This window comes from Apium graveolens, chromosome 8 (assembly GCF_009905375.1).
Source record: "Apium graveolens cultivar Ventura chromosome 8, ASM990537v1, whole genome shotgun sequence".
Classification (NCBI taxonomy): Eukaryota; Viridiplantae; Streptophyta; class Magnoliopsida; order Apiales; family Apiaceae; genus Apium; species Apium graveolens.
In genome coordinates this window covers 259054613-259066126 of record NC_133654.1, presented here as the reverse complement: position 1 = coordinate 259066126, position 11514 = coordinate 259054613, and the positions used below count along the sequence as shown (strand labels likewise).

General features: G+C 32.1%; 2 protein-coding genes and 1 long non-coding RNA gene across 3 annotated transcripts; 1 reads left to right on the top strand and 2 right to left on the bottom strand.

Moving 5' to 3' along the window:
* Positions 1-3027: 3027 nt before the first annotated feature.
* LOC141680751 (uncharacterized) lies at positions 3028-4741 on the bottom strand. Its single transcript, XM_074486886.1, has 2 exons — positions 4672-4741; positions 3028-3611 (listed from the first exon to the last, which is right to left on the bottom strand). Exons 1-2 carry the CDS (start codon positions 4739-4741, stop codon positions 3028-3030), a joined length of 654 nt encoding a protein of 217 aa, XP_074342987.1.
* Positions 4742-7624: 2883 nt separating this feature from the next.
* LOC141680750 (pentatricopeptide repeat-containing protein At1g19720-like) lies at positions 7625-8020 on the top strand. Its single transcript, XM_074486885.1, has one exon. It carries the CDS (start codon positions 7625-7627, stop codon positions 8018-8020), a length of 396 nt encoding a protein of 131 aa, XP_074342986.1.
* Positions 8021-9108: 1088 nt separating this feature from the next.
* LOC141676703 (uncharacterized) lies at positions 9109-9905 on the bottom strand. Its single transcript, XR_012557116.1, has 3 exons — positions 9715-9905; positions 9510-9590; positions 9109-9331 (listed from the first exon to the last, which is right to left on the bottom strand). It is a non-coding gene; the product is annotated as an uncharacterized LOC141676703 (long non-coding RNA).
* Between the last annotated feature and the right edge of the window lie 1609 nt (positions 9906-11514).

Here is an 11514-nt window from a genome sequence, read left to right as displayed (position 1 = left end):
CTTCAAGCTCTAAGAGGTGAGTTTGATTTACTAAAGATGAAAGAAAGTGAAATGGTGAAGGAATTTTATAATCAAACAATTTTAATTGTTAATCAACTCCTTGTTAATGGATACGATATTTCAGATAAAAGAGTCCAGGAATTTATTTTCGTAGTATGACTCGTAAGTATGAGCGTCTCTCAAGTGCCTTGGGTTATATTCGGGGATTTTAACGATTTGCTTTATAAGGAGGATAAATGGGGTAGAACTGATAACCCTTGGAGTGTCATGGAGGGGTTTGGCTTAGCTTTGGAGGACTGTGATCTTACATAATATATTTGTGTGAAGGAAAGTATACATGGGAGAAGTGTTGAGGTAACTAGGATTGGGTCCGTGAAAAATTGGATCGTGCTTTTAGCAGGGTAAGTTGGCTAAACAAATTTTTCATTGTGTAACATATATGTTCATCATACTACAAGGTCAGATCATGAGCCAATTCAGCTAGAGCTTGTATGTTCAACAATTTCGCATAGGCGGTTTCGGTTTAAATTCAAAAATGTTTGGTTGAAGGATCCAGATTTTGAAAAAGAAGTGCAGAGCTAATGGTCTAAAATCCCTCCAATTCATTTACTTCCTAAACTGCATGGGGTCTCTACGTTTATGGCTAAATAGGGGAAGCATTTTTTCAATAAGTTCCGAGAAAAAGTAAGAAGGCAGAAGGAGATCATAGCTGATCTGGTGAATTGAACTGACACACCTGGGGTGAATCTTTATTTGGAGGAAGAAGAGTGTCTTAATAATTTCTTGTTACAGGAGAAAACATATTGGAAGCAGCGTGCCAAGCTTTTCTGGTTAGAAGGGGATGCCAATACTAAACTCTTCCACGCATTAGCAATGAGCAGAAAGAAGATGAATTATATTAATTATTTAATAAATGATGCAGGTGAAAGAGTGGAGAATGATGAAGGTATGCAATTTATTATACAAGATTATTACCAGACTATTTTTGAAGCTTCAGATGAGGTGAGGCTGGAGGAAGGTATTCCACAAAATCGATTTTCACGAGAAGAAAACAAGAAGCTTGTTCAAGAGATGTCATTTGAGGAATTCTCTGCAGCTGTGAAACAAATGCATCCTGACAAAGCGTCAGGACCGGATGGTTTGAATCCAGCTTTTTTCAAAACTTCTGGGAAAACTTGGGAAAAGAGGTATATGAATGTTGTAACTCATGGCTCGCTAAATGTTCATTTCCTGCTGAGATTAATCACATAAATCTAGTGCTAATTCCAAAAAAGGTAGATTCTAATAATATGAAAGATTTTAGGCCTATAGCATTATTCATTGTGCTCTACAAAATTTTGGCCAAAGTCTTGGCGAACCGTCTTAAGGTGCTTCTTCCTAGCTTAATATTGGAGAACCAATCTGTATTTGTCTCAGGACGCAGCATAACAGATAACGATCTTGTTACTTTTGAGGTGCTCCACCATATGAAATGGAAAAAAACAGGACAGGAAGGAGAGGTAGCTTTAAAACTCTACATAAGCAAAACGTATGACAGGGTGGACTGAATTTTTTTTAAAATTGTATGAAAAGTCTTGGTTTCTGTAGTAAATAGATTAGTTGGGTCATGTTATGTGTTACGACGGTGTCTTATGAAGTGTGTTTAAAGGGCTCCTCGATTGGCCCCATAACCCCTAAACGGGGGCTTCATCAAGGATATCCTCTTTCTCCGTATCTTTTTCTATTGTGTGTTGAAGGTCTTTCGGATGCCTTGAATCTAGAAGCCAAAAACGGTGTCATCCCTAGGTATAAGGTAAGTCCTACAGCTCCAGTTATTACTCACCTAATATTTGCGGATGATAGTTTCTTGTAATTCAGAGCCGACATGGCAGAAGCTAATGATGTTAAAGGGATTCTGAATATCTATGAACAATAGTCAAGTCAATCAGTGAACTTTCAAAAGTATGGTGTGATTTTTAGCTCGAATGTGAGACCGGAAAAGCAGCGAGAGTTAGTAGAAATTTTGGGATTATTGGAAGCACTTGGAGACAGAAAATACCTAGGACTTCCTTCGTTAGTGGGCACATTGAAAAAGAAGGTCTTTGGCTTTATTAAAGATAGGGTGTGGAAACGTATTCAAGGATGGAAGGGTAAGTCGATTTCTAGAGGAGGTAAATTGGTTCTTATTAACAATGTTAGTCAGTCGATTCCAGCATATTGTATAGCATGCTTCCTGCTACAAAAAACTCTATGTACGGAGATCGAGCACTTAATCAACAATTTTTTGTGGCAATCAGGTAATTCTGATAACAAAGGCATAAAGTGGATATCCTGGGAGGGTATGAGCAGTACCAAGTGTCAATGAGGGCTAGGATTTTGGACTCTACATGGTTTTAACATTGCTCTTTTAGGAAAGCACTATTAGAAATTTATGCATCACCCCCAATCTTTGGTATTTCGCAGATGTGCATTTCCTGAAATCTATGCACTGTTCAAAGCTTGATATTTCACAGATGTGCATTTCCTGAAATCTATTAAAGGCACAGGATCAAGCTTCATTTGGACCGGAATTCATACAGCAAAAGAAGCGCTATGTAATGGCTTCAGATTGGTCATTGGAGATGAAAATGAGGTGGTTGCAATTCAGGATCCTTTGCTCCATAGAAAACAAAACTACCATGTGGAAAATAGCCATATTTCCCAAGGAAGGAACGAGAAAGTTGCGGATTTATTCATTCAAGGCAGAAAGCAATATGAGTAGTAGCACCATAATCTACCCACCAAGTATCCTTAGATACAGAAGCCAAATTAACTTCAGAACAAACAAAGACAGAAGTCTTACCCTTCTTGACACACCAAGCATCATATTTTGAACTGCTTCTTTATATGTCCAGCCCCCTTACAAAAGTAGCAGGTTGTTCCCTTATCCTGCTTCTTTTGCAATTGATGCTTGGGTTTTCTACTTGCAATATCCTTACCTCTCTTTCCCTTCTTATCATGAGAGCTTGATGCCAAGTGAGCACTCTCAGTCTACTCTCGCACAACCCTCTATTCTTCTTGCACACAGTGTGAAATGAGCTCATTATGAGTCCATTTTTCCTTTTGAGTATTATAACTCACCACAAAGTTTCCAAACTGAGGAGGCGGAGATATAGGAACCAAATGAACAAGTAACACATCTGAAAGTTCTAACTTGAGTTGCTTGAGTTTGCATGTTAAATTAGATATCCTAATGATGTAATCCCTTATGTTCCCCTTTCCTTTATACTTCATCGTCACGAGTTTTGACAGAAGATTACTCATTTTCGCTTTCTCATTTTTAGGAAAATATTGCTCAATCTCGGAGAGGAACTTCTTGGAACTTGTGCTCTCAGCAATAGAGCCCCGAAAGCCAGTTAGAATCATTCGCTTCATGATTTCCAGACACATGCGATAAGAGGGTTCCCATTTCTTTATTTGATCCGTTTTGGGATCATCCGTAGTGGGAACTGGTTGCTCTTTCCTTAGCGCAAGGTCGAGATCCATACAACCAATAACGATCTCAACATTCCCTTTCCACGTGACATAATTTGTCCCATTCAATATTAGAATCATGCTCAATTGAGCGGTAGCAGAATTAACAAAAGCAGTAACTGTAATAGAAAATAAATATACAACATAATGCTCAAATTAGTATATACAATAGTGTGATAAAATTTTAAATATTGAAGATTCCGTAAATATTCCATTCTAAAAATGGAAAGTTCGAAATAATTGGGATTTTTTTTGGAAATTGGATGCAGCAACACCATCACAAGATACCTAGTGCAACATTAAATTTTAGTCTTTGGACATAAAATTTAATTTACAATTGGTACTCTCCACGAAATAATCAAGTATTAACAATTAATTTCTGTCAAATAATATGCATTTCTTTGGACCGACTTATTTTTCACATGAAAAACTTAATATTGTTACATACTTATAATCACAAGAATATTTTAATTTGGCCAAACGTTACCTTCCTTTGGACAGATAAAATTTTCATAAAATTAAATATTCTATCGTCATAATTATAATTTTAAATATTCTATCGTCATATTACTTCAATCAATTAACTTAAAAAAATATTTGTCCACTTAAATAAATAAGTTATTTTAATTTGCCAATAATTAAATTTAGTCACAAACATATATTCTTAATTTATAGTTAAACACAGTAGATATTAACCTCTGACTAAGTACGTTAGACCAATGAAAATCCAAAAAAAATAATATAATACGGTCTAACTTGTCAAACAGTACACTCAAACACAAAAATGTGCACATGAATCTATGACTCTTTAGTACTTGTTTGAAGACACTTAATTCATAGACACAATATGTCAAGTAATTCCTATCCCCAACAGTAGCATGGCATAATACTCAACATCATACAATAACATGTAATAGCACATCATGTAATAGCACATGATGTTAATAAAATTTAGTAATAAACTATAACACAAAAGTTTAGTCATGGTCATATATATTAATCTGAATTGCTAATCAATTAATAACCATACTAGATCAAATCATTACTACGTGCTAGAGTATCACACAATATAAATTAAAACTCATGAAATCATTTTATGATATTAATTGCTAAACTGTACTAATATTAGAAATTTTGTTTGTGTGTCATATGATCGGATTTTGGATGTGCTTAATATACCAGCTTGTGCAGCATCTCTTGTTCTAGCTGAAGCAACCATTTCTAATTGCTCCTCTTTTTCAGATCCCATGGCTGAAAAAATACATACATAAAAATTGCATACAAATAGCAGGGACGTTGCCCTTTTTGTAGTAGGAGTATTAATACAGGAAGGGATAGGCTAAGGATTTACATTTTCCAGAGTTTGGTGATTTTCAAGTTCTGTGCTTGAAAGTCAAATGGTATAAAATTTCATATGCATTTAATTTGGTAAATAAGAAATTAAAAATGATTTATTTATTGATGTGGCTACTCATGATAACTTATTGTTTTAAGGCAATATTGGTCGCTTTTTGTGGAATATAAATAGTAAAAATTGGCGGAAAATACACTATAACTAACAAAGAAAAATGAAGAAATCACTACAACACATCATGCTTTTTTTGAGGGAATTTTTACCCTGAATCCGTAAAAAATGGGGTTCTTTTTGACGGATTTTGTCCCTCCAGTCTAAAGGTTTTATTTTTGTCTCAAGTTTGAATTTGTGTCACAAGATCAAATAAGGACCCAGGCCACTTAAACAAATATAAACTTAACTTTTGACCGTTTTTAGAAAAAAATTGAATATTTTATCAATATATTTTATGAAAATAAAAAATTTAGAATAATATTTTATAGATTCTTTTGACGGAAATTTTGTCAAAATATGATTCTTAAAATATACAGATCTTGACCACCGTACGGTTGGATCATTCTTTAATATTTTTAAAAATATCGAATCATCAATATGGGATTAAACACTAGTTAAAAGTACGGGTCAAATTACTAGTTAACTATTAAAAAAGCAAATCAAATATATTTTTTTTTTCAAAAAAATTTGTCATATCACTAAATTATACTGATCTTGACATCCCTATGTTTGGATCATTCATTAATATTTTTAAATATATCGAAACATCAATATGAGATTAAACAGTAGTTAGAAGTACTGATCAAAATACTCTTTGACTATTAAAAAGGCAAATCGAATATATTTATTTTTTTCTAAAATTTTTGTCATATGACTAAAATAAACAGATCTTGACATCCGTACGGTTGGATCAATTATTAATATTTTTAAAAATATAGAAACATCAATACCAGATTAAACACTAATTAGAAGTACTGGTCAAACTACTCTTTGACTATTAAAAAGGAAAACCAGATATATTTTTATTTTTCTAAAATTTTTGTCATATCACTAAAATATACAGATCTTGACATCCGTATGGTTGGATCATTCATTAAATTTTTTAAAAATATCGAATCATTAATATGAGATTAAACACTAGTTAGAAGTACGGGTCAAATTACTAGTTGACTGTTAAAATAGCAAATCAAATATATTTATTTTTTTTCAAAAAAATGTGTCATATCACTAAAATATACTGATCTTGACATCCGTACGGTTGGATCATTCATTAATATTTTTAAAAATATCGAAACTTCAATATGAGATTAAACACTAGTTAGAAGTACTGGTCAAAGTACTCTTTGACTATTGAAAAGGCAATCCAAATATATTTATTTTTTCTAAAAATATTGTTATATCACTAAAATATACAAATCTTGACATCCGTACGGTCGGATCATTCATTAATATTTTTCAAAATTACGAATCATCAATATGGGATTAAATACTAGTTAGAAGTACGAGTCAAATTAGTAGTTGACTGTAAAAAAAGCAAACCAGCTATATTTATTTTTTTTTAAAAATTTTGTCATATCACTAAAATATACTGATCTTAACATCCGTACGGTTGGATTATTCATTAATATTTTTAAAAATATCGAAACATCAATATGAGATTAAACACTAGTTAGAAGTCCTGGTCAAAGTACTCTTTGACTATTAAAAAGGCAAACCAAATATATTTAATTTTTTAAATTTTTTTGTCATATCACTAAAATATACAGATCTTGACATTTGTATGGTTGGATCATCCACTAATATTTTTAAAAATATCGAATCATGAATATGAGATTAAACACTAGTTAGAAGTAAGAGTCAAATTACTAGTTGACTATTAAAAAAACAAACCAAGTACATTTTTTTTTCAAAAATTTTTGTCATATCACTAAAATATACTGATTTTGACATCCGTATGGTTGGATCATTCATTCATATTTTTAAAAATATCGAAACATCAATATGAGATTAAACACTAGTTAGAAGTATTGGTCAAACTACACTTTGACTATTAAAATGGCAAACCGAATATATTTATTTTTTTCTAAAATTTTTATCATATCAATATAATATATAAATCTTGATATTTTAGTGATATGATAATTTTTTTGGAAAAGATAATAGAATTAGTCATTAGATATCAATTATTTTAACATATAATATATAATTAAACATAATTCTAAATTTCACTGCACATGCTTTTTCATAGAATTTATCATAAAATTGATAAAAATCATAATTTCAATTTTTTTATTATAATAGTGAGTTGTTAAAATGAATTATAAAATTAAAATATTTTAAGAAAAAAATTAACAAATTACATTACTTTTTATAGAATTTATCCGTATTTTAATTTTTATAACAAAAAATACGCAATATATGAAGTGAATTTATAAATTGACACTCCTAAATTCAATTGATTGCGGTCGTATTTAGCTTGGCACGTCAGCAATCCGCGTGATTTAGATCCAACGTACCAAATTTAAGTATCAAAAGATAATCCAACGGTGAGTATTATATTTTATAAATAAACAAAAAAATAATATTTTTCTAACTTAAAACCCAACGGCCCCTGTCCTCCCCTGTTGCCGCCGTCCACCTCTCCCCCCCTTTCCATCTTTTCTCAAACCCTTCGAACGCCTTCTTCATCCTCATCAAATCACAACAAACACCTACACAAATAAATATACACACAAATAGAAAATATTTATTACTACAAACCAACATGTCTTCTTCTATGTACCCATGTATAGGCACCAAGGAAGTTGTAATTCAATTGAGTTGGGTCGTAAGCTTTATGGGAGTTTGCATATGTTGGGTGATGTCGATTCATTTATTGAGACTAAATTGGTTGGAATGTTTGCAAAATGTGGGTTTATTAATGATGCACGGAAGGTGTTTGATGAATTACGTGAGAGGGATTTGTTTACTTGGCCTGCTATGATTGGTGGGGTTTCGAGGGAGAAGAGGTGGGGTGAAGTTTTGGAGCTTTTTTGTGAGATGGAGGAGGGTGTTGTTCTGGATGAGTTTTTGTTTGTGAAGATTTTGGATGCGTGTGGGAATTGTGGGGATTTGAGGACGACGAAGGTGATGTATTCGAGAGTGGTGAAATGTGGGATGGATTTTGGATGTTCGGTTTAATAATATGATGTTGACTGCTTACCGGAAACTGAAAATTTTCGGGTGAGATTTTTTTTTTAAATCTGATGCTCGTTAATTCGACCGTATTAGGTCGAATTTATAACAATGTTTTCAACCGTATACAGTCGAATTTATAGTTTAGGCGGACTTTTTAAATTTTTTCAAAAATTCAATTTTTTGGGCGGGATTTTCAAAATTTAGGTGAAAAACAAATTTGACCGCTTTCGGTCGAATTTAAGCGGTCGTATTTAGCCGCTCCTATACTAAATACGACCGGTCTACTGATTATGACTCGAGCATTTAGTACCGGCCCAAAAAATGGTTGTAATTACTTAAATACAACCGGATCCGGTTGTATTTAACTAAATACAACCGTTTTTTGGGCGGTTGTATTTAGCCATTTTTTTTGTAGTAATTGTTATATTTAAAGTTAAATTTGGTAAGTTAGATGTAATTCAATGGCTCAAGTGGCACTAAATTCAACGGTTTCATGTCGTATTTAAGAGTGTTAATTTATATATTCAACTGAGTTCCATTGAATTTATCACTCATTTTATGTTATAAATATTAAATTTTCTTATAATTTTTAGGAAATAAATATAACAATTAACTATTGTCTTTCTTACAAATATTATAATGTTATAAATTCATAAATTATTTTTAACATCTCATTATTTTAATAAAACTTTAAAATCGTTATTTTGGTCAACTTTATTATAAATTCCACCAATAAGAGTATGCAAAGAGAAGTGAGAATTTTAGAGTCACATAATCTTGCTTAAAAATATTTTACAAGAAAGAGAGGTGGAGATCACATTTTCTAGTTTTCATTTAAATATATATTAAATTATGTTTAGTCATTTATTTCACTAATATTATGTTCTTTTGAGTATGTGTGAGGATTGAGAAGTATATTTTGATATTATTTTAGTGATAATACCATTAAAATGCTGGAAGTATATATACTTTTAAGCTAGATTAGTTATTTGTCCTTTTGTAATGATTAAAAAGTTTAAGAAAGATAAAAAACATTATAAAATATGGATTGTTTCTACAACACCAGTGTTCTTTTTTTGATAACTACTTGCTCTAAAAAAATTCAATTTACACAATGGTCTAACATCTAACATTTAGCGATACTATTTCATAAACAATAAAAAATAGATTGTTGATTCTGGTTGTTGTTGATTTCTTTTGAACTCTTGGCAACTGATGAATCTCTGGTCACCATGAATTTCCTATAGCTCTCCAAGAGCCCTTGATGGATTGTGATTGGAAAGCCCTTGATCACAATTAAGGCAGCATCACGTCCTGTCATTTAAACATATATCACAAAACATCAAAAAGCTGTGTGACAACAATCCAAAACGTCTGATTTATTCCCTTTAAATTCTCATATTAGTTTTTGGTGACCACAAGACAGAAGATTTATGTAAATATATAAAAAGAAAATAATAACACACGTATACATATATACGGATGACCTTACTTGCGCTTCCTTGAAGTCTTCCCCTGTGATCGACTAAGAGCCCTCTAATTTGATGTATCATGAATAATCCTTTTATATAGCCTATTGATGATATATACAAACAGGAAAAAGAAATTAATAAGGATTAGAAGTCACTCTTCTGTAACACAATAGACTGATATGATAATAAATATAAATTCCTTGCCTTATATATCTATTTGTATACCTTTTGGCACAAGAACTAGGAGATCATCTTCTCATGTGCTTTCCCGGCCATCATTGGAACTCAACTCCGCGGCCATGAATTAAGATCTACGATCCGATCAGCTTTGTTAACCACCTGAACCTTGAAAGCCTAAAAAACTATAGGAAAGTAAGATCTCTATATATATACCCTAAGTTTTTATCTAGCTTATGTGTTTCATCTTCTTTGACTACAAAAGCTGCCGCATCTCCCGTATATGTAGGGCTGGGAGGTAGGGTGCACCCTCATGACCTGTTTCTAGAAGATGGGCCTTTACTGCATCTAGAACCTTCTTACATATGGACATGTCCAATTTAAATGTGAAGCCCAAATTAATTTTTCTTATAATAAGCCTCTCTATTTCAACTTTGAAATCCACATTAATTAGGGTTAATTTTCTCACTTATTTATAATTTTCTTTTTTCTTTAAAATCCATTTAAATCGCTACTTTTTATAATTCATAATATATTTTTATATTTATTTACAATTATATCGTTGACAAAGCTACCTTCCATTTGAAAAATCTGATTACACATATTTATTTGTTAAAATATGATAAAAAATATTAGTGTTTGTTAGATTTATTTTCTCAATTATTATTGGTTAAATGTCTAATTTAAAATGAATTAGACTTTAAAATTTGATTATTCTTGAAGGTGATAAATGGCAACTAGCTATCTTTCATGTTCTATCATATAATACTAGCTTCTTTACTTTCTTAGAATGGTTAGAACTGAACTTTAATGTCCAATAAGTGCAATCTTATAAATTTTGCAATATTCTCAATATTGAATAAATGATGCAATCTCATGATAATAGAAAGTAACGTAATATTTTTCGTTGGATCTTTCTACTTTTTAGGATCTATTTGCACTTTATACCCATCTCCATTGCACATGTCACATTTTGTCCTGTTATTTTTCTTGTAAAATAATATGCGATCTTTCTCGCAAGTATGAATCTTTCACACTTCATATTCAATAATTTAATCATCTTTGGCGTATTGTAGTACTTCACAAGTAATTTAAGATTATCAAGCAATACAAATCCTATAAGCTGAGACACGTCATCCACTGTTACTACAGTTGTGGTTATTTTTTCAATGAAACGGCTTCATACGAACTTCGATGCATTGTTTTGATAAATTGATTCAAAAGTAGTATTCACCATCTTATAAAACAAAATTATTATTTCATTTTGTTCTTCATCAAAAGTCTCACAATTTACTAAATCTTCGTGCTTAGTGGTATTGCTTTGGGAGAGGATCCCTCGAAAATCCCATTAACAACTGTGAATTTCTGGATTCAAATCCATGATTTGCCAATTGGGTTTATGTCGGAATCCATTGGTAGATAGCTTGGGAATTTTTTTGGTACATTAATCGAATATGATCCTAATAACAACAGGGGAATATGGAAGGATTATATGCATGTCAGAATTCAGGTGGACGTCAGGAAACCTCTCAAGAGAAGGAAGAAGGTGACTAGGAAAAATGCAGCAGATTTTATTGTCCAATGTAAGTATGAAAAACTTGGTGACATTTGTTTCAGATGTAGCATGCTATCACACACGGAGCGATTTTTCCGGAGGAAATTTAGTTGTCAGAAAGGTGCGGAAGAGAAGGAATGGGGAGCTTGGTTGCGAGCTCAGTCACGTAGGGTGGCCGGAAAAAGTAAATGGCTTCCAGAGGAGGGAGATGATGACTGGGGGAAAGGTTTGGAAATGATAACAAATTCCAGGCTTTTTCGGAAGATCAGGTGTGCAATTTTGGGAAGCTGGTT